The sequence below is a fragment of the Xenopus tropicalis genome, chromosome 5 (assembly GCF_000004195.4).
Source record: "Xenopus tropicalis strain Nigerian chromosome 5, UCB_Xtro_10.0, whole genome shotgun sequence".
In the NCBI taxonomy this organism is placed as follows: Eukaryota; Metazoa; Chordata; class Amphibia; order Anura; family Pipidae; genus Xenopus; species Xenopus tropicalis.
Window position 1 is genome coordinate 117,004,102 of NC_030681.2, and position 27,464 is coordinate 117,031,565.

General features: G+C 40.4%; 1 protein-coding gene across 2 annotated transcripts in view; it reads right to left on the minus strand.

Annotated features, from left to right (window-relative positions):
- arhgef26 (Rho guanine nucleotide exchange factor 26) overlaps window positions 1-27,166 on the minus strand; it is a 73,852-nt gene extending 46,686 nt beyond the window's left edge. The window contains exons 1-5 of one of the 2 annotated variants that reach the window (XM_002933248.3): window positions 27,078-27,166; window positions 24,058-25,227; window positions 20,252-20,291; window positions 18,117-18,259; window positions 33-89 (exon numbers count right to left, since the gene is read on the minus strand). In XM_002933248.3, coding sequence (XP_002933294.3) covers window positions 33-89; window positions 18,117-18,259; window positions 20,252-20,291; window positions 24,058-25,137 — 1,320 coding nt within the window. In that variant the 5' untranslated portion in view covers window positions 25,138-25,227; window positions 27,078-27,166. Of the gene's footprint in view, window positions 1-32; window positions 90-18,116; window positions 18,260-20,251; window positions 20,292-24,057; window positions 25,228-26,853; window positions 27,019-27,077 lie in introns of those variants that run through there. The other variant, XM_012963446.3, reaches the window with a different exon arrangement.
- Between the last annotated feature and the right edge of the window lie 298 nt (window positions 27,167-27,464).

Consider the following 27,464-nt stretch of genomic DNA (forward strand, 5'->3'; position numbering starts at 1 on the left):
TCAATTTCATTTTAATACACTGATGTGAATACCTCTTGCCTTTTTCTTTCTTCCTGGCTTACACTTTGGGACAGTCCATTCTTTCTCACCTAGAGAAAAGGAAAATATATTTACTGTACAGCATTTTAAGCATGTAAACATAAACAAAAGGGAAGTGCAAATAGAAAGTAATGGGGAATATTTGGATTATTTAGGAATATGAATATTTAAGTGTACAGGTATAGAATCCATTATCTGGAAACCGTTATCCATAAAGTTCTGAATTATAGAAAGGCCAGCTACCATAGACTCCATTTTAAACAAATGATTCTAATTTTTAGAAAAAATTTCCTTTTTCTCTGTAATATTAAAACAGTACCTTGTATTTGAGCCCAACTATGATGTAATCAATCCTTATTGGAGGCAAAAGAAGCCTACTGGGTTTATTTAATGTTTAAATTATTTTTTAGTAAACTTAAAGCATGGAGATCTAAACTAAGGAAAGATCCCTTATCCGGAAGAGCCCAGGTCCTGAGCATTCCAGATAACAGATCCCGTACTTGTACTAAACTCCCAAAGTGCTTCATCTGAGGTAACTACTTACTTAAATGCACCCATCTTTTTACTGCCATAGGGCATTCACACATATACAAGGGATCTTGCCAGTTTTGTCTCTTCTTTGTGTCTTTAACACGATATACCATATGATTATAAGAACACACGCCAATAAGTTATTTTATTACAATGTTAAATTCCTGCCAACTCTTTTATTCATAAAGCCGTTTCACTTCCTTCAAAAAGAAAAGACTGAATTACAATAGTAGAACAGAAGCTTATATTGGAATTTAGCTGCGTAATTAAAAACATTTGACTGTAACAAAACTGTGAGGGCCATAACAGACCAGAACTGGTAGAGGTATGTTACTTAAAAAAAATGAACACCTACTGACAAAAAAACCCTGGAGGGAAGCCTTGTTAGTCCAAGAAGAGAGAAGACTCAGCTGTGGAAGCCAATGCAGGGGCTGGAATTGATGAGACGCCACCTCTGGAAGAGGGGAGTAGCAGTAAATGAGCCCTCTGGGAAAGCATGTAAATATTCTTATTGTTCTGGATTAAATAGCATTAAGTACTATCAAAAGCAGGTTGTGCAGGTACACAGTCTGTTGATGAAGTATTTTATTCTAATGTTGAAAGAAAGAACTTTTTTGTTTATTTGCTTATGTTGTGTGAATTGAAAACTGTTGTGGAAAACTTTGTGAGGAATAAAACCCACGTGCATACCTGCATAAAAACTACATTGGTGCCGCTGTCTTCTCCTTTGGAAAATATATTGCTGATAATACAGTTACACAATGTATTGTGCCCAAGCAAAGATTCACAGAAACAAATTTCTACTATTCCAAATACCTATTTTGACCCTACAAGAACAACAATTCCACCAACAGGTACATAGACAAGAAGGAGCATAATTATAGAGAGTTGAACAGCTGATATAGAGGAAACATTTAAGAGTTAAGATTGTCCCCATGAATGCATAAAGTGAGCTTGTACAGCCGAGTGGTAAGAATGATATCATTATGGAGAAAAAAAATCTCATGTCCACATGAAGTTTGCAAATAAGTATTTAAGGCATACTAAGAACATGTGGAAATGGGTTTGTGGTTAGACACATTTGGAGCCACTGTAGAAATAAAAAGCTTAACGTCTAGTACACTCTTAACACAGACTGAGCATTAGGGCTGCTTCTTCTCAGCAGGAACTATAAAGAAAAAAAAAGAGGAATGTGCAAGAAACAAAGTACAGGCTTCTAAATGAATAAAAAAAGGAGAAAAAAGGTCAGTGGTCCAAAACTCAAGAAAGTAGTAGGATTAGGCCAATGGCATGGCCATTGGTGATAAAGGGAATTTTGCACACCCATAGGGTGCAATTTGGCTCCAAACAGCTTGAGGGCCGGTCTTCATTTAACTGGTAGTTTGGCAGTCAAGTTGAATTATACGCTGATTAGGACATGTTCAGTACAAGCAGTTTCCGGAATGATACAGGTAAGGGATGCAGCTTGATTGGGGCTTTGTTCAGTGCTTCATCTTAATAAACAAGACCCCATATAAAACAGAAATTGTTGGTTGCCTTGCCACTAAGATACCGAGCAGAACAAAGAAGCATGCTAGAGATGGTTGCAGTCCACTAGCAATAAGTAAGCAATTATTATTATTATTATTAACATTTATTTATAAAGCGCCAACATATTCCGCAGCGCTGTACAATAAGTGGGTTTCATACATTGGACATACAGAGTAAAATAAAACAATCAATAACCAATACAAGAGGTGAAGAGGGCCCTGCCCAAAAGAGCTTACAATCTACAATAAGTAAATATAGCCTTGTGTCCAATAGTGATCCTGGCTTGTGTATTCTGACAAATTCCATGCGATACTCATGTGCCTCCCACCATTCCCCTGCTTAATGCAGACCTATATAAAGTAGCGTCCACATCAGCCAGGAAGATTTAATCATGAAAAATAACAAAATTTAAATGTATCACTATATTAAGGTCATATGGCTTGGATAGAGGGCAGAACTATTCATTCTTTGAGTCCAATGGATCTAAGAATAGATAAGGATACTGAGTCTCATTCAGAAGGAAGAGGGCTAAACAATATTGATGTGCTGCAGCTATTCAAGATCTTATTGTGTCATTAAACCCTTTTGATATGCCCTACCCTAGAACCAGCCCTGGGCAGGAAGACATTTGCCAACACACCATAAGTTCCCTAACAGTAGTTTAGTCAGTACAGAAAGCCAAGGAACTATGGAAGAACCTCCAGGGAAGGATTGTAGGGCAGAAACGTTAATGAGCAAATGGACACACCTAAACACTTTATGTATACAATAGCCTTCCACAGAATTTGGTGCGCCCCAGGCCCCACCACCCATGCCCTGACTCCCAAGTTCTGAAACCTTTCCGAAAGCTGCATTTCTAGTTGTATTTATTTCAGGAATCTTTTAAATATATCGAGGCTTTGATATTTGATATGAGAAGTTGAATTTGTTATTAAACACATTCATAAATCATATCCACACAGAGCAGCATCCTGTTACTGCCTGCAGCTGTTCATTAATACAGAATCAAAATGTGCCAATGTAAATTACAATAAACACCATGACTCAAAGGAACCAAGACATTTCTGCAAGGCAGTGAAGCACCAGTCAGTCAATGACTTCACCTGTAAAACATCTTCTCAATGTGACAGGACTGGATATCTGCGTTACACAACATGTGTCAATAGGTGATACATGGGATCTGATGGGTATATCATGGTAATGTAATGTATATAAATGTGACTCCCACTAACTAACAAGAAATAGCCAGGGGATCCAAATCGTCTTAAGGCAAATATGCAGTGAGTTATCATTTTAAAATAACATTTAATATATTGAAGATAATGGTATTCTGCAGCAATTACAGCTGGTCTTATTTTATGGTCATATTTGATATTTTGTTGGTTTTGAACAACTTAACTTTGGTTCTTCAGTTCTCTCCCCTAGGATTTTAACATTTATTAGTTAGGATCCTATTCACCCTAACAAATCAGGCAATAGATAAATGGAAAGTGAATGGGAGAGGGCCACAGAAAGAAAGTTCAGAAACTTAGAGCAACAATAACAGTTCAAATGTAGCCTGAGAGAGCATTAGTTTCATTTGTTGCCAGGGTCAGTGACTCCAACAGCCACAAAGTATTTGGAAATGCATTTCAGTAAGCGGCAGAATAGTAATTCAAGTAATTCAAACACCATAGCAAATAAAACATAAAGTCCAAAATAAATTTCCCTTTAAAGCATAAATGCATGCTAATTTAACCATTTCTATAGCTGCACACACAAATGCTCTTACACATTTCCATAACAGACCAAATTTAGAAAGCTACAATTTAAAACCTGAAAAAAATGTCCTCATCCTACAAAGTCAGAACAGACTTTAAATATCTCAGACATGTGTGGCCACAAAGGGGTTACAAATTATTGTAAACAAAAAGAACACAATCACACATTGTAGAGATGCCCTGTGACTTACAACTGAACTGCCAAATGTAAGGCCAGTAGCTAATTAATGATGTACTCAGTCTTTGGCCCAGCTGCATATTTAGATAGGGAAGGCAAGGAAAACAGAAAGTAAATTGTAAACAGTTAATGGAACAGAACATTATGTCAGTTATATGTTGTGCTTAAGTTGCTTAATATTTTATTAGAGCGATACAAACATTTCATACATCCTGTAAGTTTCCACTTATATGAGATCTTTGCCACAGAAAATGTGAAAAGTCTATTTTACATGTGGGAATAGTAAAAGGCATAGGGTAGGGCATACGGATTGGTGCTAATTATTACCCTTATTTTCTCTATAAACACCCAATAATATGCTGTTGCTATCTCTCCAAGATTTAGATGGGTGGGTGATGCAAAGTTTTACGGTTTCTCCTTTAATCTCAGTTAAGGTGACATTTGGGCAGAATCCATATCTGCTACCCTAGTCATGGTGAAATTTTGAGTGAACACATATTTGCTGTCCCAGATATTCCTAGAACTATGTCTGAAAACAGATACACCAACATTCTTCTAAATATTGTGAGATAAGGGCAGCCCTGAGCAAAGGTTGGACCTCCAAATTGATCTGAAATCGTCCGACAATCTTTGCTTTACAGAGTACAGCCTTCTGGTATTCCCCTATAATCATCAAAATGTGAATAATTATATTTCTGTACTTCCACACCTCTTTGGGGGCCACTGGAGCATGTTAATAATGACATAAAAGTGCTGTATTCAAAATGAAACACAGAAGATAATATATTTAGTTAAAATATAGTGCCGTGTAGAATTCTCAGTTAGAGACCACTGAAATATGCCTCAGTGGGGTTGTATATTGTAGCTACTGGAAATGAGATGGGACAAAACTGCAGATTAAACATATAGCATACTCAGGGTAAGGGTTTTACACATCATTACTATGTTTAATTTAGCAAATTCAGCAACTTGGTGGTCCAGCTGCAGCCACTGCCTATTAAAGTGTGTGTATGTGCTCCGGCTGGCACGCTCTATCCTGAGATCCCCACTCACACATGAACTGGAGCATTAGGAAAGAACTGCTGCTGACAACACCACATCTGATTCATTAAATCTTAAAGGCGATTTGGGTTTCCAGCACTCATCACACAATACCTCCAAAGAATGATTTTGTTCCCAAAATACCAATCAAAAGCATATTTCATTGGTAATATCAGAAATTGCAGCTACAATCCTCCCTTTGTGTAACAGATACGGAGCAGTAGCGTGCGTCTGAAGCTGCGGATTTTATAGTTTTATACCAGACACTTTATACCCTATTATGGTTTGCCTGCTAGAACACACATCATTTAAATATGTGCTAAACGTAGCAGGGCTTTCCTGCCATTTTTTTTTTTTAGCAACATAGACATTTCCTGCTGAGCAATTTTCCTTTCCAGGCGTATGGAACCTGATCCCGAATCTGTGTTTTTCCAAAAAATGCCTAAAATGCCACTAGTTTAAATGATCTAAAATACAGCTACAAAGGACTTTTATTTGGTGTTTCACTGAGAAGCACCGAACATTTCACGTAGTTTGGGAATTCATATAAACTCTTACTCGCCACAATAATGACTATAAATGGCTAGCTGCCAATGCAGGAGAGTATAAATAGAAAAAACACTATATAGAGAATGAAGACTCAATGTATCAACTATTATTATTGACTGATTAATAATTAATCAGATCTAAAATGATTTTATTTATCAATAGTGATGATCAAATCTGTCCCATTTCGCCATAAAATTTGCCAAACGGCAAGAAAATTTGTGAAACAATGAAAAATTTACGAAACGCATTTGTTGCATGTTTTTTTGTTGCCCGCGATTTTTTTGTCACCCGCATCTTCTTTTATGCAGCTGCACCCATTTCTGACATGACCACCCTATTTTGATGTGGCCGTGCCCAATTTTGGCGTGACCGCACTCAAAAACTTTTTTTGACACGCAAAAATTTTGTCTGCGGTGAATTTTCACAGAAGTTTTGCGAAACATTTCACCAATGGCGAAATGTGGAAATTCACTGCTAATCCATGCCTGGCAAAAAAAATTTGCTCATCACTATTTATAAATCCAAATAAAAAAAATCCAGTTGCATTAGAGAGATTTTGAACAAAGATAAATAACTTTCAAAATGATAAATACTGATATTTATCCAATAGATAGAACTGGCCAATCAAATTGATTGCCCATGAGTATATTTAGTCATCATTAATCCTAATTATATCCAAGGTACATCAAACATAGTTTATACCCAGACCAATGGCATAACAGTAATGGCAGACTCTGTGATTGCAGGGAGGCCTGGGGAAGAGTAGAGAGGGCGGGGAGTGGATACTTATACACGATAGGGTGGGGGTGTGAGGAGGCAGGGCCCCGGCAAAGTTTGTTTTGTGGGAGGGGGGGGGGGAACGTAGTAGTTGTGCCACTGATCCAGACTACACCTGTCTGTTACATAGATTTCTCACATTTAGCTTGTTAAACATGTGGAAACGCACTTAAGCTTGTGTCAAAAGTCTTTCTGAACAAGTGCAATAAATTATACATACTGTTTATTTGGATAGGTTTTCCTTTTTCATACTTTTGGTTCACACTCTTTGTACCTAGGAGACATTCTCTTCTTTTTTAAAATGTGTTTTTTATCCTGTTTGCTCGTTGGCAGTTGTTGCTGATTGGTAGTTGCTTGCTTAAATAGTCACTTCCTGTAAGATACTTTAGCCTATGAAAAGGGATGGATCACCTTTAAGATAACATTTAGTATGTTACAGAATGGCCGAATCTTAGCAACTTTTTAATTGGCTTTAACTGTATAGTTTTTATAAATATTGAATGATTTGCCGCCTTCTTCTGATTCTTTTCAGCTTTGAAATGGGGGTTACTGACCCCAAATGCCCATAAAGTGTTACTCTGTGAGGCTACAATATTATGGTTATTATTATTTTATTTATTAGGGGTAGTTCACCTTTAAATTAACTTTTAGTATGATGTAGACCTTGATATTTTAAGACAATATGCACCTGGTCTTCATTTTTTATTTCTTATGTTTTTTTTAGTTAGTTAGGGTTTTGTTCAGCAGCTCTCCAGTTTGGTATTTTAGCAACTAACTGGTTGCTATGGTACAATTTATCCTAGCAACCCGACAGTGGTTTGCACAAGATTTGGGAATTTGAATAGAGGAGGACCTAAATAGATACAGTGGAAAACTATTTGCCCCCTTCCTGATTTCTTATTCTTTTGCATGTTTTTCACACAAAATGTTTCTGATCATCAAACACATGTAACTATTAGTCAAAGATAACACAAGTAAACACAAAATGCATTTTTTAAATGAGGGTTTTTATTATTTAGGGAGAAAAAAAATCCAAACCTACATGGCCCTGTGTGAAAAAGTAATTGCCCCCTGAACCTAATAACTGGTTGGGCCACCCTTAGCAGCAATAACTGCAATCAAGCGTTTGCGATAACTTGCAACGAGTCTTTTACAGCGCTCTGGAGGAATTTTGGCCCACTCATCTTTGCAGAATTGTTGTAATTCAGCTTTATTTGAGGGTTTTCTAGCATGAACCGCCTTTTTAAGGTCATGCCACAACATCTCAATAGGATTCAGGTCAGGACTTTGACTAGGCCACTCCAAAGTCTTCATTTTGTTTTTCTTCAGCCATTCAGAGGTGGATTTGCTGGTGTGTTTTGGGTCATTGTCCTGCTGCAGCACCCAAGATCGCTTCAGCTTGAGTTGATGAACAGATGGCCGGACATTCTCCTTCAGGATTTTTTGGTAGACAGTAGAATTCATGGTTCCATCTATCACAGCAAGCCTTCCAGGTCCTGAAGCAGCAAAACAACCCCAGACCATCACACTACCACCACCATATTTTACTGTTGGTATGATGTTCTTTTTCTGAAATGCTGTGTTACTTTTACGCCAGATGTAACGGGACACGCACCTTCCAAAAAGTTCAACTTTTGTCTCGTCGGTCCACAAGGTATTTTCTCAAAAGTCTTGGCAATCATTGAGATGTTTTTTAGCAAAATTGAGACAAGCCATAATGTTCTTTTTGCTTAAAAGTGGTTTGCGCCTTGGAAATCTGCCATGCAGGCCGTTTTTGCCCAGTCTCTTTCTTATGGTGGAGTCGTGAACACTGACCTTAATTGAGGCAAGTGAGGCCTGCAGTTCTTTAGATGTTGTCCTGGGGTCTTTTGTGGCCTCTCGGATGAGTTGTCTCTGCGCTCTTGGGGTAATTTTGGTCAGCCGGCCACTCCTGGGAAGGTTCACCACTGTTCCATGTTTTTGCCATTTGTGGATAATGGCTCTCACTGTGGTTCGCTGGAGTCCCAAAGCTTTAGAAATGGCTTTATAACCTTTACCAGACTGATAGATCTCAATTACTTTTGTTCTCATTTGTTCCTGAATTTCTTTGGATCTTGGCATGATGTCTAGCTTTTGAGGTGCTTTTGGTCTACTTCTCTGTGTCAGGTAGCTCCTATTTAAGTGCTTTCTTGATTGAAACAGGTGTGGCAGTAATCAGGCCTGGGGGTGACTACAGAAATTGATATTGAAATTGAAAATTGAAATTGATAAACCACAGTTAAGTTATTTTTTAACAAGGGGGGCAATCACTTTTTCACACAGGGCCATGAAGATTTGGAGTTTTTTTTCTCCCTTAATAACGTAAACCTTCATTTAAAAACTGCATTTTGTGTTCAATTATGTTATCTTTGACTAATAGTTAACAGTTTTTGATGAGCAGAAACATTTAAGTGTGACAAACATGCAAAAGAATAAGAAATCAGGAAGGGGGCAAATAGTTTTTCACACCACTGTAAGTAACAAAAAGTAACATTCAATAATTTCTCTGGTGATCTGTGTGGATCTTTGAGTGCCCCTCACCTTGTTGAATATCTACAGGATGGCACAGAGCGCCAGGCACACAAATAAAATACCATTACAGAGAATAGGCACAGTAGGCAGCAGGGGGTAAATGAACATTGTAAATTTGTGTTAGCAAACACTATTAGACTCCTATTTAATGTAGAAATAAACAGGTATCATTCAAATTTTTGCCAATACCACAATTGTTTCATATTATTTTAGCCGCAGCGCCAGCGAACATTCATTCAGTTATCTAGGTTTGTAGCCTTAGAGTGTTTATTTATTTTACCCTTTCCCTGTATTTCACTGCTTACCTATTGCAAAAGGGAAAATCTAAGTTTAATACCTGTGTTCCCTGTACTTGCTAAGCTTGTTTAGCTGAATTCCTTTCTCTACAGTGTTATTAACATTAAGATATGGTGTTTACATCCCCGTGCATGGCTACCGCTCAGCTGCAACATCCCAGGCTCATAAAAGGAACAGTGGACATAAAATGGCTTTATAACCTGCAATCAATAAGCTGATCTCCCAGTATCACCAGCATCTGTAAGGCACTGTGGTACCGGCCACCGGCACACTGTGTGATACACAGCAGTATATAATAATATCCTTATTGCCTGTACTTCTCCACAAACCCCCAGGAATACGAGCCATTATATACATCTGGATCCCTACAATATGTACGTATCACACAATTGAAAGAATTAGACGACTGCAAACAAACATTTCCTATGTTTAACCTATTGCCTATGATTTGGCCTGTAGTAAGAAAGCAAACTTCAGGGGGAAATTCAAGCCAGTGCCTATTTTCCGCTCTCGCCATGCGCTAAATGAAAGTTTATACAAACACACCGTATCAGGACCATATGACTGCTGGAGGACAGGGAAATGTTTTTTTTTAGGGAATGTTTACTTATATGAATCAAAAAGCTATTTTGAGTAAAGAAAAATATAAATATATAAGGTAACAGCTAATTGTATGAACAGATGCCTAAAGCCATGTTATTTGGTTATTGCTTTTTTTAAGAAATCTGTGCCAGGTAATATAAATATAAGTGTGTGTTTTTTCTCCAGAGAAGGTGTGCATATGGAAACCTCATGTCCTTGTTAGCTTCCATGAGCCGTGACATCTTATCATTAGGGTTGTGTTCCAATACACAAGTGTTTGATTCATGGGGCGTGACTGCAAGCAATCCTGGCTCTTCCACTTTAAGTTTTTAAAGTATGTTTTGCTTCTCAGCCACTCAAGGGATGTGGCAATGGAGCCTACTGCTTCTCCTTCTATGTGGGCATAAGCTTTACTACATTCAGTAATGGAAATCAGGGCATAAGGGCTCAATCATGAACGACAGGGTGTTGGCCAAAATAATGCCTTCATCAAGGTTATTGCACCTATACCCATACCTTATACCTTGTGCCCAGTGCCAATTTAGTTGGCTTTGATGAATGAGAGAGCAAAGAACTGTGCCCATGGAATGCTGTACTCTAAGCTGTACACTTGTGCTCACACACACAAATTTTGATACCAGTGTACATAATAAATTGTGGTGCAAACAAAGAATTGTGTGTGAAAACACATATTTTTGTACCACACACACAGCCAAGGAAAATTAGTGGGGAACCCCACTTTAAGGAATTTTTACTTTGCATAAAACTGCCTATTGTCCCTCCAAGATATTCCGGGAAGCCTAGTTTGAAGGTTATTTAGAGTACAATTGATGGTGAACCCATATTTGCTGTCCTTTTGAATTTTGATGGTTTTTTGGGTATCACAGTGTTTCCTTATTTCTGTGATTAGGGGGGCTTAACCAAATGTTGGACCTCAAAAGGGAAATTGACCCAAAAAGTCCAACAGCACTGCTCTAGAACTATGTTCTTTTTGTTCATGTTGTTTACTTATCTCTGCCATCTACCAAGTTCACCAAATGGCCGTGCTCTGTTACAGTTTGCATGTGTGCAACTGAAAAGGTCCTTCATCGGCACCAATCCCACTCTCCATATTCCTTAATTCCACCTTTTACCAAAACAGGCTTTTTCTCTTGCACACAATCAAGGGAACATGTGCAGAACACAAAACTGCCCAAGAGGGTGTCAGTCTGACTGCCATAAAAAATGTTGGTCTATGTACAGTGCCAGCACAACTTTTACAACTTCACTGGCTCCACTGCAATTAGACCCACAAATGTATTTGATAGACAGGGTTCTTATACAAGCACATATAGTAATTGCATGCTGATGTGTCTTTAGAAAGTCTGTCTCCACTCTACAATAGCGTGGTATTTCTGTAAGGACATAGCTTGAGAGGGTCTCAGTTCCTGTATAGTACTCTCAAATACGATGGAGGTGCACCGACAGCTAAAACCCAATCCCCGTTGTTCTCATATAAGGTTATTGGAAAAATAACACAAACACAAAAAAAGTAATAAGACATTAGCTGACTGACCAAGGAATGGTATGCTCCAAGGAAATAGGCATCTTCATTTAATAAATATAGCTGAAAATTATATGGCTCCCACATCTATTTACACACTGTTAATTGCTGGAAGTCCCTGCTGGAAATCACCCAGGGTGCTCTTATCTGTAACAGCTGCTCACAGGACCAATTTGCCAGCTCCAAGTCCAGGGTGCATAAAGAAGCAATGGGGAAAAGCCTATAATAGTGAAACAGCTGTTTGCTACTCACTGTTCCAGGCATTAACCTAAATGTAAGTCTTTTTCTTTATCTATAGCATTTTGTGCACCGAGCAGCACAGTACTCTCACTCACCATCACTGAAACGAATGGAGTCCTGTCCAAACAGTGAGAAGCGTCTCTTTACAACTATAATCAGATTTTCTGGCATATTTCAGGCTTATTTTTCTGCACAGTAAATATTTGCAGACACTGAGCTCATAAAGCAAAGTGTCAAATTTCTCCAGTACATAAAATTATCTATTATATGCATACATTTGCCAACTGGATTCTATTGGAATGATCATGTCATTCAAACACATTTCACATACATGCAGGTTGTGACCACAAAATTCAGAGGGCCCATGTTTGTCCCTAATTATGCATTTGTACAGTTGTGCTATAAGGGTAGTTCCTAACTACCAGAGATCCAATGGGATAGTCCTGATCTTAGCAGATAAAAAGGTAAAGTCTAAGGCCAGTGGCACACAAGTTGTTTTTTCCACCCAAGAGAAATGCAAGAGGAGAAAATGCCAATTACCTCCATGCTACCAATGCCCTTACAGCCACAGCTAGGGCTGCTACCTTTCTTTCCTTTCTTTCTTATAGGTCGATGACAAGAGCCAGGGGTGGGGCAGAGAGGGGGCAGAGTTGTGACATTTTGTGAGTAGGGTTCTGTCATTTCCAAGGTACAGCTGTGACGTTTTGTGTGCTGAGTCATGTATTGGGGCTGGCTGGGCCAGTAAGGGACTGGCTCACTTTAGATTATATAAGTAGAGCTTGGGGTTGCAGAGAGAGGGCTTTGGGGCAGAACAGATGTCCAGGGGCAGGACAACTAGTGATTATAATATTACCAGCAAGTACATTGCTGGTAAATTTGTAATACCGGCCCTAGCTGGTATTTTACACTAAGCCTGCAAAATGCTGGCTGGGTGCCAACCCTTACCGCAGCATCATCCTTTGAGTGCACATGGAGCCAATTTTGGCAAGAAATGTGAAAGTTTACAATGGACTGGATCAGATCAGCCTTGGGACTGGGCTGAATGATGTATAATCTGCAGAATAAGTCACTATATAAATAATGAATGACTACACAAGCGACTTACACTGTTATTGCTCCTTGCTCCCCACCCTAGCTAGGAGGCCTTATTCCAATTACCTCCAGAAAGTTATTTTCCCTCGTTTTAGGGAACATTCCTGAAGACGTTTCTATGGAACATCATCTAAGAGTTACTTGAGTTTGTTTAAAATATAATTATAAGTGAGGGCCCTGCCTCATCACAATCACCATTATCAGCTTAACATCAGGCTGCTGACTTAAAAGCTGAAATTATAGCAATTTTACTGTCCCTAGAAACAAGCAGTCAACTTTATGGGCTGTCATGGCAGCTTCCTGTCTAAACATGCGAGTCCCAGTACCTTTTTCAGTATAATTTCCTTCTTAAATAATTTATTTTTTAACATCAACGGCATTTCTCAAATTCAGAGGCTCACACACATACAAATATATCCAATATATATATATATATTAACTGCACTAAGTTATTGTGGACATAACACTAAATTTACCTTTTAGTATTAATATATGCTGTGTGATGGTTTCATCATAAGGTAACAGCACAAATGTCATTTTAAGATAATTTATACTTTAACATTCTATGCCTTTATTGCTATTTACAGAAAAGTTCCCAAACAACTGTATAAGTCCCAGTCCGTATGCCATGTTTCTGAATGCTGCTTTATAAATGAAGCAAAGCAATTTCTTCTCTGGGCTTTTCCCCTCTTTTTCTGTCGCACCTTTGGCCTCAGAAGCAGAATGTTCGTTGCCCGAGGAGCTTTTCTTCTCGGAGAGATTCTCTATGAATACTAAACCGCAGACTTGTGAATTGAATGCTTAAGTTAAGGGTTTGGCAGACAGCCACAGTGACCATCTCAAACTCATACAAGTTTGGATATTTTCCCTCACGAACATCATTTGTTCTCTGGTTTTACTTGCAAAGTAAACTGGTAGAGTTAAGGGAAAGTTCAAAAGCCTAAACTAACACAAGGCTGTTTTAACCAGAATGCTTAAGAAACAGCCACACAAATTCAACATTTCCAGTATTTTTACGCAGGGAAGGCTTTCCATCACACTGCTTACTGTGTTAGGAAATTCTGCAATAAGGAAAATATTTTCTGTTTATTTACACTGGTGCAATGGAAGATCCCACTAAGTTCCTAAATGGCTACAATTATCCTATGCTAGAAATGCTGAAAATCCCTTCCTAAACCCTGTAATTGGCAGCACCTTTTCATCTATCTGCACTGCTTACTGCCAGTAAACACAAGAAGCAAAGGTCAAATGGACCTAAAGCTCTAGCATGATGGTACAGGTATGGAACCTGTTATCCAGAATGCTTGGGACGTAGGGTTTTCTGGATAAGGGATATTTCTGTAATTTGGATCTCCATACCTTAAGCTTGCTAGAAAATAATTTAAACATTAAATAAACCCAATAGAATTGTTTTGCCACAAATAAGGATTAATTATATCTTAGTTAGAATCAAGTCCATGATATAGTTTATTATTACAAAGAAAAAGGAAATATATTTTAAAAATGTGAATTATTTCCTGAAAATGAAGTCTATGAAGATGGGCTTTCTGGATAACGGGTTTCCGGATAATTGGTCCCATACATGTACTTGTCATTAACCACAATTTCTCCTACTGTATTTCTTGGAAAAAAGGTCGGACTTTCCCACTGGGACACAGGGGAAACTGGGCTCCAGTCCTAGTGCCTCAGCTCGTTTGTTGTGACTAGGGTTGCCATCTTTGCCGGCGATGACATCAGAGAGGTGAGTTGGTGATATCAGAGGACGAAGCTGTGATGTTGAAGTTGCTAGTGACATTGGAACAGGATCTGTGATGTTGTTGGCAGACCCAGAGTATTCATTTAAAAATTGGACAGGTGGAAACCCTAGCTAAGGCCAAATTTTCATTATTTATGCCACCTGATGTACTGGTCAGCCAGTCTTTCACCCTATCATTTTTATTTGTCCAGATGGAAGGTAATGGCCACCAAGATTGTAAGCTCTACGGGGCAGGGACCTCATTCCTACTGTGTCTCATACCACATGGCACTTATTCCCTGTGCATTTATATATATATATATATATATATATATATATATATATTGTATTTATTTATTACATCACTTGTATTTTGTAAGATTGTACAGCACTGCGTACCCTTGTGGCTCTTTATAAATAAAGTTATACATACATACATACATACATACATCACCCCACAGAATTTAAGTTGTGTGCATCTCTCCTACTGCTGCTGCTGAATAGTCATAGAGGCACACAGCAGCCATCCCTGAAGTCATGCCTAACAATAAGTATATCAAGGGCCTTTGAGGTTGGGTTCTCTAGTGAGGCCCAGCTTTTTGGAAAATGTCTCATGTTTACTAATGAGTTTGAGAGAAATTATCTAATTAAGGATTTGTGAGGGAGAAAGAAACAATGTATAAAGGGAAAAAGGGATGGGAACCAGTAACAGTGCAAAAATGAAGAGGAAGCTTGCGGATGAAAGAAAAAAAAGTGTTGGGGGAGAATAAGAATGGGTTAACTGAGCCAGGTGCTTTTCTGTCTGTGATAGAGAATTTATGCAAGGAGTATGGTAGCCTGAAAACCACCTTCATTAGCATCAAGGTAATGTGAGCCAGGCAGTTTCAAAGCTGCTCCACCAATAAAATAATGCAAGTCTACCCCCCTATCCCCCGCCAATTTTTGCCATACAAACAGCACGACATGAAAAATCCATCTCCTGCACATCACACAATGCCTGACACAGTAGTAATGTCTCACAGCAAGCACATAAATATACAGCACGGGGACACAAGTTTGTGTTTTCCTCCAGAGAGTTCATCCACAAGCCAGGGCCCAGCTGCCTTCTCAATCTTGCACTTAAAATAAAAAGCCTGGCTCTGGTTCAACTCAAACACAGGCCTCATCCGATGGAATCCGCATTTCAATAACCCGTTAACAAAAAGTATTAAACTCAGTGAACATCACACAGTGAGGCGCTTCTCTGTTACTAGTGTGCTTCCCAAAGTTCTCCCCAGCTCCCCTCAGCACGGGGCTGCTCCCTCCCGGCCGCTCACCCCACAAAGCTCCACATTCAGACACAATGAATGGCTCCTGCTAAATCCTGCTTCCCACCATTTTTCTACCAATACTGGGAAAATATTCCCTGTAAAAAAACAGCAGCAAAGAACATAAAGATGTGGAGCTAAACCTGGCACTGTGACACCTGGTACCTCTAGGAACAAAGTGGCTGTTCTTAACCTCATGTTGTATAACATTGGCTAAGTTATATAGCTACAGTCTGTGGACCACCATATGAACTGCTGCTGCCTAACTCTGGTGTAAGGGGTCCAAGAGGCAAGTTATAAATTGAATTTCTTTATATCAAAGGAGAAGGACATGTTCAATGCCAAATGTTATGCATAGTACTCCTCTACTGACTGTAATCACTTGCCCTATACCCAGGGCCGGTGCTCCTCTTAGCAAAGCAACACAGAGCGATCCTCTTCCTTCTTCTTTCTTTGTTCGGGTAAACCAAGCTGTAACGCTACTGTGAATGCTTTGGCATGGGTTATTGAAGAAAGATGAAGCAGAAGAGAATTGTGTGGTGGAGAAATACCCTGGGCCAGAGCAGTTTTCTGCTAACAGGAGCAATGGCCCAGGGTAGGGAGAGTGTCTAACATTTGGCACCCCCCAGTGATTGAACCTTTCTTTCTCCTTTATTCCAATCGGTGTCCCAGGTTCTGCCATTTAAACCCAAGAGAGACTGCCTATATATACCCTAATCTTGCACTGTACTCTTGCCGGTTCATTAGCCTACCTTGCTGCTGGTCACTTGGCCTATGTTAGTTACTGCAGTTACTGTATTTGATCTCTGTAAAACACTTTGCCCTGTTTCTGGCTTTGCCTGTCCTGACCCACAGCCTAGACTTGGACTTGACTTGAACATGAGCTTGTTAACTGTTCATCAGCCTGTTTATCCTGTGTGTACCAGAACCTACACTTCTACCTTGTATTGTTAACCGTGCCTGTGCTTCAGTTAAGTGTTCTGTTTGTGTTCCACCTTGGTAACTACTCCAAATATTTTGACCATTGGCTCTGAAACAACACTGTGTTCCCCTGGTTATTACAGTATGAACAGGTCATTGGTCACAACACAACCCGCAACACAAGAGACTGACATTATCACAGGCATATTGTTTCCTATTTAACTAAATAGGAAGAAACTGCACATTGGGTTGGGTGTGTTGACCATCATGGTTCTTCCTAAGAGCCTTGTCTGTATATAGGCACCTATATTTTCTATACATATAGAGAGACCAAATCAAAATGAGTAAGTTTTACAGCAGAACAATACCACTAATACACACACACACATGAAATAGACTTTTTTTGTGCAATAACTTTGCAACAAGGCACTTCCCATAAATAGCCATGTTTTCATCGGTTGGAGGCACCCTACAAGTTATCTTTGTTTTATAAAAAATAGGTCACATTCTGATTGGCTTACCTTAGACTGTAAGGTGACTTAGAGCCATCAGTGATAACATAATTAAAGCAATTATAGCACAAATCCTAGCAAATCTACATGCACATTTTCTCTGCATGTTTTTCACATAGTGCATATTATAAAGGCAATCAGCTCAGATAGCTCCCACTATTTATATGAGGTTATTTTATTTGTCAATGGTGTGACCTTGTACTGTACAAGATAAGAAAGCTGAAAAAACAAGCACCATTTGTAACGAAATGTACATTCACCAGCCTGCCCCTTGCCAGTTATGAACTTGTATATGGTAGAGCTTATTAGCCAACTGCTCGCTTTGGTCCCTACCTGAGGTATTTCTCTACTGGTCAGCAGGGAAGGCATAAATAACGCTGCTATAAAGGGGTGTAAAAAATAATAATAAAAACACTTATCAATAGCCCCAAAAGCAGATTTATGCTTGTTAGAGAAGTTAGTATTAGGAATGCTGCCTATTTCTGTGATATATACCAGCCTTCAAATTGGGGGTGGGGCTATGACATAAAGGGAAGAGAAATGGGTGGACGGGGCAGGAGAAAGAGGATGGGCCATGGATATAGGCAGAGCAGAGGTGGGCCCATAGTAACAAACCATGATGAGCAGCAGAGAGTGTCAGGAAAGGGAGAGATTTAATGAACATTACATATTTATTGGCAAGCTAATGCTGGCCCTAGCTGGTGATTTACTGCCTCGGCCAGTCAGGTAACGGCCAGGTGGCAACCCTAGTTACTGCTGCGTAGGTAACATGAACGCAAACACCCTCAAAGGTACAAACCCCAGCTGTTCTGATATATAAAATGTACATACACAATATAGTTCACTTGTCTCACTTTCCAAACTCTATAAAACCTTTGTGGATCTGTTAGTATTACACTGTACTACACTGTAAACATGGATTAGAAACGTACCACAGAAAGCTGGCTCCAGGTAGATCTTAAAGGTTTGTATTCAACAATGATCCTGTCTTCTTTCTGCTCCTTGGAATCAGCGTCCTCATCTGAATCAATGTCCAGAGCCTTTTCCTTATAATTTTGGTATAACACAGCATTTTCTGAAATTAGAGATCTCTGTCACTATACTCGTACAGCAAATCTTAAAGCACTGGCAGGCATGATTTGGTAATCAGTAAGGGAAAACATTCTGAGGCACAACTGTAATTGTCTGACAGTTCTTCACCATATTAGAGTTAGAGTTTGAAGACCTCAGTAAGGCTAGACCTTTCAGCAGGTAAATATTGTTACAAAAAGTAGCAAATAATAAAAAAAAGCAGAGCTTGTAACATACCCAATAATAAGACATGGTACTAAGAGGCTCTGCTGAAGAGACAGCACACTACATTTCCTTAACAGAGGTGGCAGGCAAGCTAACATTATTGCTGGCTACGTGGCCAGGCTCATTGTGAATGCCAACTCAAAAGGAAAAGTAAGCTAAGTAAATTAGTCCAAATCTTGAGCTGGTACACACTGTGGCAATTTACATGCCAAAAAAGATACCATGATATAATTTGGGGAAAGTCTGTGGGGAAGCGTAAATTACAGCTGGAGTGAATTACATGGTAACTGGTGACATTTATTATAAATCAAAGTTTCTCACCTCTCCCTATTGCTCAGTTCCTGTATAGTGGGCCTGGCTCCCTCGGGTGGGACTGAGCCTGCAGACCAGTTGTGTGCAGAATTGGGAAGAATGCCTATTTGCTGTCCTATATGTTACTGGAATGTGTTCATACATCTATAAGCTTGTTACTTTGGAACCATGAACAAATTCTGGAAATCCAAGAGGGTCTTAAACCAAAAAAAAATTATTTTTTCCATTAAACTAACTGATAAACCTAGACCCAAATTAACCTTTTGACAAAGTGTGATGGTGGTAGAAGAAGCCCACGCATTATATGGGTTGGTTTCAGCCTCACAAGGTACTTTGGCCTGACTGGGAAGGGCTGTCAGACAGAATGAGCTTGTACTTTATACTGTGGGCAGCTTTCCAAGTGTAGCCACGAGGCAGCAGCCCTTGCACTGTTTGTGTTTGTGCTTTTGCAATGTCTTAGCAACCCATAGATCTCCTTTCCGCTTGGATGCACATAAACTGCCTGTACATTTTGTAGAATTAACCACAATATATGTCTGTTTTTTCAACTACCATGTAGAATACACTTCATATATAGTGTATATTAATCTGCCAAAGAAGCTGAAATTAGTAGAAGGATACAGTGTGCTTAGCAACAATATCCCCAACAAAGAATCCCCTAAACCTATGTCTGGGATTTCTTAATAGAATAGACAGCACTATGGTCCAACATCACTCAGGGCAGAATATTTTATTTTATTCATTTTTTTTACAGAACTAGGCTTTTAAAAAAGATAAAAGCTGGTTAATTTAAGGATTACTCAGAGCTAGTTATTGCAACTAATTCCATATAAATACTATGGAATAGGGTGGATTAGACTTAATTTTGCCAGGGAAATCTGGGTGATGAACTTCACCTACAGTTTAAGGACCAAAGAGTTTATTATACACAGAGGGAAACAAACTTTGCCATCATGCAACTCACACAGAGCACAATGACACACAAACTAGCACACTCTTTAATGGAAATGTGCCACAATGGTTAATATAAATGAAAAGACATAAACGGAAATGGTGAGCCATCGAAACCAAATGTCTATAAAGTCTGCACCATTCTTAAGGAGGTCAAATATCTGGGCAAAAACTGTACATATATCTATCGAGCACAGTAGAAAATCCCCTTGGTCGAGGACTGCATTGATACATTGGAGATTGAGACCCCATAATGATCGGCTCTTTGACCCAGGGGACAAATGATAAAATCATTCCGATACGGCCCAGTGCGTTGGTAACCCAATCAGGTAAAGATCCGCTTGTTTGGTGAGGATGATAAATGGGTGGATGTTACAGTGTATGCCCAACTTTATGGGTGATTTCTGATCCTTTAGAATGCTTGCCTGAATATTGCTAAGATCTGCAAATCAAATGCATGTTAGATTTGTGTTTAGATTCTAGAAAAGCCGGTGATATTTCTACTCACCCTCACTGCCAAATGTCCCATGGCCTCTTAGGATTTTTCGCTATTGCAAACAGAAACAGAAGAAAGAAGTATTAGATCAGTTAGAAGAATCACTTAATGACCAGATTTATTATAGCAGGCAAAGCAACATCACCAGTGATGTTGCCCATAGCAACCAATCAGATCTTTGCTTTTGTTTTCTAACTCGTAGGTGACAATACAAATCTAATTGCTGATTGGTTACTATGGCAATATCACCGGTTATGTCAGCTTACACACTACACTGTCACACTAAAGGAGCTCAGAGAATCTACTATCCAAACTCCCTCACTGGCTCACGTGTCTGTGGTTCTTGTATGCCCTAAGCTTCCAAGGAAATGAGACAGTAAATCTTTCCATCTAAATTCGGGGGAATCTTGAAGTCCCTGTATCAGCTGATACATTTCTGGATGCCTTATGTGGAACTTGTCCCTATGACAGCAATCATGTCTATATGACTTTATGATAATAATGTCAATTATGCCTCCCTTTTCTAAATTCACTTTCCCCTTTATGTATGTAGGTAAACATTATAGCATAGCTTAAAGCTTAGTTTGCACATTTGAATTTACTTGGAAGCAGCCATATTGATCACATCAGCAGAGATAAGCTTGTCTTTGTCGTTTTACATGGGTAACTGCACCCCTAGGGATCATAAATTAATGGCGCAAAGCAAAAACACAGCTTTCACTCATGTTATTAAATATGTATATATATATATATCACTGCCATTTGAGGATAGATGTGGGGTGAAATAAGGTGGCTGATTTGTGCTGGGGCACAGTAGGTAACATTGTAGCCTTTGAGCTCTGGGAATACAGGTTTGATTCCAGCCAGGGCAGAAACTGCAAGGAGTATGCTTGTCCCCCCTATGTCTGTGTGGCTTTTCTCTAGGTACTTACATTTCCTACAAAATACATACAGAATAACACAGTGTGTGCACATATGCAATGACCTTAGACTGTAAGTACCACTGGGGCACGGGCTGATGGGAATGATGTATAATCACAAAACAGGACCAAATAAAGCTGAAGAAAACATCTTGTGAGCCCACTAAATGTATGTGCCAAAGCATACAATTAATTCTGACTCGACAAGCACATGAATCACATAGCATACATACTGTACAGCACTCACACCAACATGAACTGAGGTTTCTTGAATTCCACAGAAAAAAAAACAGTCAAGGCTTCTAATTTTAGGCTTCCTGTGCTATTAGTTCAGAGGGCCCAAGTGATGTTGGATGTACATTTGCCAGACTGGGTGTGTAGCTGTGTGTGTAGTTGTGAGAAATGTCACAGCATCACACAGATAATGAAACCCTTGTGTCTGGCAGCAGAGGGACATGCTGCCAATGACTCCATTGAGGGGGGGGGGGGGGTGGGCTGGTTAGTTTATTAGGGTGCCAATAATGCATTGTAATCCACAAACAGAATTAAATTTGTTGTTTAAACCTAAATTGCAGGTATGTGTTCATTCCACAGGTCAGGATGCTGAATGAACATGTCAGTAAAAAGAATGTACAAATGAGGAAAATAACCCAGAGGGGCTGCACATTTTTGGGCACCCTTTCAGCAGTAGTGCCTACTGGCTACAACACATGCAAGGCCTGATCAGCTCCAGGTGTGCAGGGGGCATGGCTAGCATACTGGGAGATAAGGTGGCCTTGGGCAAGAAACCTTATCTCATGCACCTCAGGCAACAAACTTGATTGATTTCTGTACAGGTCAGTGGCTCACTTTCAAATAAATGCTACTAACAGACTGGCTATTACAATGGGCCAGCATTTTTCCTTCCATTTACAGGCACATCACATTTCACTGAAGTGCATTTTATCTGCTCACCACCCTGTCCTCTCTATGCCCCATATTAATTATAAATATACATGTAAAGCTACTTATATGGACAGGGCTATTATAATGACCAGTTAGTTGATTTGATAAAGGGAATGGCTCAGAGGTTAGGACAGTGTACTGGAGTCAGGAACACTTGGAATAATTTCCAGTTGATAAGTTCTATTCTGTTCCCCGTGGCCCTGATTTAGTATTTAAAGCACCACAGACAGGAACCCACGGGGTCTGAATAACAATATACATAGTGCTGTGCACAGTATATATATCACATTGTGTATTTATAGCTCATGGTTTGCAAGCTTTGGATCTATGATAGATGCTGAGATTAAAGCCTGGAAGCATGATCCTTTGGCCACTGGGACCCCTTATCTTTTGTTATTCAGTTATGGGACCCATTATCTGGAAGCCTCACCTGCTGGATAAAGTCCCGGAGTTCAGAGCACTATACTAAAATATATTAAACATAATCCTGACCAAACAAGTTGGATGAGAGTTTTGTTTCTATCTCCTGTGCTTCCTCCTACTGTACATTCAGATCTGGGTCAGAAAGGACTTATGGTGGCCATACACATTACAATTATGATATTGCCTGCGACCAATGGTACACTCCACTGACATTTAGAGCTGAATCGTCAGATATGCAGATAGAAACAAAATAATCTGATGATTCAGCACTAAATGTTTGCCAACAAGACGAAAGATATCCAAGGCCTTTGCTGATATCGGTTGCCTCGTCTATGGCCATACACTGAGTTTCGTATGATGATATCCGTGCATGTATGGCCACCTTTAGAAATGGCACGGAGAGTCAGTGAAATCCTGGGTTAAGAGCAGTAATATTGGCCCTCCAGCATCCTCATTTTTATACTATTCCAAAAACAAGGATGCAGGATAGGGGTCCATCACCTATAGTCAAGAGCAGGGTCAGACTGGGCTGCCTGGACACCGGGAAAAATCCCGGTGGGCCCCAGCGGCCCAGACCCGACCCTTGCTGCACTCCCTCTGCCCGACCACTCCTCCCCTGATGCATTAAATTTACGCACGGTCAGGGGAGGACGTCGGGTGGGGGCCCTGCGGGGGGGTTAGGGGGGCCCCTGCGAGGGGTGGGGTTAGGGGACGCGGCTGGCGGGGGCACCTGTAGGGCCCCTGGGGCGGAAGCCCCGGTGGGTCCTGCACCCCCCAGTCCCACCCTGGTCAAGAGTGAGTTACTTTAACTTGGTAAAGCAATCAGTATGGCAGCACCCACTCAAATAGATAAAACAGTCACGAAAACAACTCAGGTGTGCTATGATGTAAACTCTACTGCATATATAAACAAAAACAAACTGAAAGCAAAAGCTTAATATAAACATTTCCTTTATATCCCAGTGGGAGGCATTTTATATCATGGAATAATGTTATTTCTTTCCTACCTCTGCAGCACCATATCAGGTGGATAAATACTGAATAATCTCAGCAACATCTCTGCACTTAACTATACACAAGGGCCATTAATTATATTTAAAAATAAATAGTCTTAGCAGATATGTAAGGCGTAAGACAGCTTTATATACAGAGTAGCTGTGCCCCACAGGCTGTACAGAAGATGCCATATTGGTACGTGCCCCAGCACTGCTAAACATACATTATATATACAGAACAAACAGAACATTTAGTATGGAAAATAAAACATTGCACATTGTTAAGTGACATAATGTGGATCGATTCTGTCTGATTGCTTCAATAACAATGTTGCTTTAATATGCAGAGTTACTTGAGGGAAGTAACTCACTTCTAAGAAATTCCATTGCAATGAATTGAATCTGGGTTTTTATATATTAAGTTCTAAACTCACATTTTTATAAATCCGCCCCTATATATGTGTGTATATATATATACACACACATACTATTTTAATTTACTGACAACTTCGAGATACAAATAGAACTATATTACCTTTATTCTACCCAAGCTTGAAAACTTTTCCTTGTCCTCTGAAACGGTCCTCAGGATTGGTTGAGACATCCTATTATTTTTTTTCCTTTCTGTTGGATTACTGAAGTCGAGGCCACTCACTACAGCCCTACGGTAGGAGGTAGATCGGAGGCCTCTCCTTAGGGTGCCCGGACTGTCCCTGTCAGCATCTATGTCTCCGTCTTCTTGAACCACTACCAGAGGAAGAGAGCTTGTTTCAACCATGCTGCGGGTTTTGAGTATTCTTTTGCCAGTCTCCATATTTTGACTGTTCTGGGAATTGTTTTTGTTTGTCAGTTTTACTCCAGAGGCCAATCCCTTGGGTATAATTTGTTGCACTCCCACTTTGAGAGCAGCAGCGCTGTTGGTGCTCAAGACGAAGGACTGTGTTTCAGTCGAGGAGCTTGAGTTTGATGGGGTTCTTTGGAGAACCTGTTTGGTGTTCACATCAGATTTTGGGGAACCCAGAACAGGATCTGAGCACAAGGTATTTGTTTCCTGTTGGTCATTGTAAGGCTTCATAGGGTTATTGTTGTTATTAGAATTCACCATCCCATTAGCTAAGCTGGATCCAAAAACAATCTGTTCTTTGTCAGGTGTCAGGGTGATATTATTGGATGTCCTGCTGGAAAGCATCAACCTCTGATTTGGTGAGGGCAGAGCTCCATTGGCAGTAAAACTGATAGAATTACTTGAAACCACCTTTAAAACTTGAGGCGAGTGCCTCTGGTTTGGTGCAACTGAATTGTATTCCAGAGACAGAGAGGAGGATGATGGTAGTATTCTGCCATTAGGTCTATACAAACTTGTCCCCCCTTGATGAGAGTTCCTGTTGTCCGGAGAAGTTGTAATCCTTTCTGCAGGCTGGGTCAATGTAAAAGTATGTTTGTCCTCCACAGGGAAATCTGTCACCAACAAGCCACTAGGACTCTGATAAGACTGTGGTCTAGGTCTAGGGTTTAGGCTACTATACAGCCCTTCCACTTGATGAGGATTCATCCTCCTCCACAATGGTATAACCTTGACATCATTATGAGAAAACTCCACCTCACATTCCTCCATAGCAACGCCTGTTCATCCTCCCTCCAGAAAAAACTAAAAAGCCGCCGGCATTCAGCGAAGATTAACAACTCTCCACCGACACTTCCATTCCTAGAACAGAGAGCTTGTTTAGCACCAGGGGTAGAAGAGCCCACCTAGGATAACAAGATCTTAGGGCAGCATGTCCTAAAATTCATATATCACTTATTATGCAGAAAGCAAAAGTAGCGTTACAAATATGACTGCATAGACAGTAGCCCAGATAATGTCATTGCGGAGTGGAAGCTGCCCTATGCATTCCCCCCATCATTTACAGTCCCTTGTAAGGACAAATGAGCCAAACAGCTGCATACACAATAAGAAGCAAATGGAGCACAGCAGTAAACTATTTACAGGCAGTGCCACCCTTAGCCCCAATAATGTACATTTCCTGCAATTCCCTATTAGGTATGCTACAGACTAAGGAACATTTGTATTTAAAGGCTACCTGGCCAGTGGAAAAGCTGCACTTGTGCCCTGCAACTAGTCTTTATTGCTGTCACTGGGCTAGTGCCAAACATTGTATTGCTGATAGCCTTACACAGCTGGCAAGCAAACACAGATGGTATGTCCCATCTATTACTTTCCAAATGATACTGAGAACAAAGAATGTGTCTATTGAGGAATGCTGGGATTTGTAGTCCCACAGCAAGTATATAGGGTACAAATATCTTTACCCTAAACTCTTGCATATCACATCACAAAGAATGAGATGTTATAGGGAACCCTGCTGTGCCCAGATATGAGAGTTATGTTAGTTTATACCAGTATGGTTCTTATGCAGAACTGTTTACCCACTCGTGAGCAGTAGTACTCTGGCATTCCTCTGCCTACTGTTAGAGGAGTTTGGCCACATTCTAGCAGCCAGCTATTTCTGTGGTCACATTCTCATGTCTCCTGCTGAAGATTCAGTAGCTGGAAACTCCTGCCATAAAGGGCCTGGAAACCTGTTTGATGAGATTATTCTCTTACATGGGACATTGTGGTGCCATTCTCTCTCTGAAATGGAATACGCAGGCAGGAGCTGGGGGCAATGAGAGCTGGCACTCAGTATTGTGTAACGTGCAATAGGAGAAAGGGAAAGAGAAAGCAGATTCTACAGCAGGCAGGCAAAGGGGCAGCAGGATCATGGGCTATAAAGTATTGCAATTTTATAACACCCAACACCTCCCCATCAGATTTGCACATAGTTTAAAACCAGCTGGAGGGAAAGAGGAGATCCCTATTATATGCAAACATAGAGACAACTGGCTGGGAGACCTGCTGTCACACGGGGGGAGATCAGTTTTGGGCATCCAGCTGACCTCCAGATGTTGTTAAATAACACCTTCCAGAAAACAGCCATTGGTGGAACTAAGCAACTCTAAAAAGCCACAATGACAAAGAACTGCTGGGGATGCAGGGACCTGTAGTTTCACAACACCTGAATGGCCACATATGGACTTCTCTAGAAACCAAGCAACATAAATCTGCATTTAGGGGTCATCACAAAAGAACACAGCAACTAAAAACAGCTAAAGTAACAGTAACAGTAAATCATCCTCCCAGTAGTAAATAAAGGCACCCAGCAATTATCCCTGGACTGAGCTGCTGCACCACACATCCCTTAACCCACTTCTCCCCTGGGCACAAATGTTCTGAGGGTTGGCAGCTTGGGTAGTCTAACGTTCAACTGAGCCTGAACCCACCAGCACTTACAGGGTTAAATAGTTCTACCCACGTCTCATGAATTAGAAGTATGCAGCCTTACTGCCTGGGGTTCCCAGTGTTGCAGGTGAGGTATGGCCACCCCTAGGCAAACTTCTAGCACAGTCTCTGACAGTTCAACCCGAGCTGAAGGATTCCTGTACAGTGTCAGTAAGGGTAGTAGCGCAAGTGATCCCCAGTAGCAGGCTGTACCATTGCCAGGGCTGGGCACTTACTTGGAGCTGACACGTCGCCTTGCCAGGCTGGACTTCTCTCAGGGCAGCTCCATGGCAGGCGGCGGAGCGGAGCGTTGCTGTGAGTCCATGTGTGAGGGCTGCTCGGCTCCAGCTGAAAGCGATCAGTCTGACAGCACAGCTCCACCTGCGCCCCGGTGCGGAGGGATCACTCACTATCGCACTAACTCTGATAGGCACGGCCGCCGGGGTTACAGTCTAGTCGAGTTCAGTCAAGTGCAGTGCGACAGAAAAAAACCGTACGACAAAAAAAACTTTTCTTTCCTCTGTAACTTTATCTCCTAGGGCGGCAGAACCGCTCCGAATAATCTCTCAAGGGCTGACTAGCGCTCCTTCCATTTCCTACCAGCCGGGGTAGCAGTGCCACCT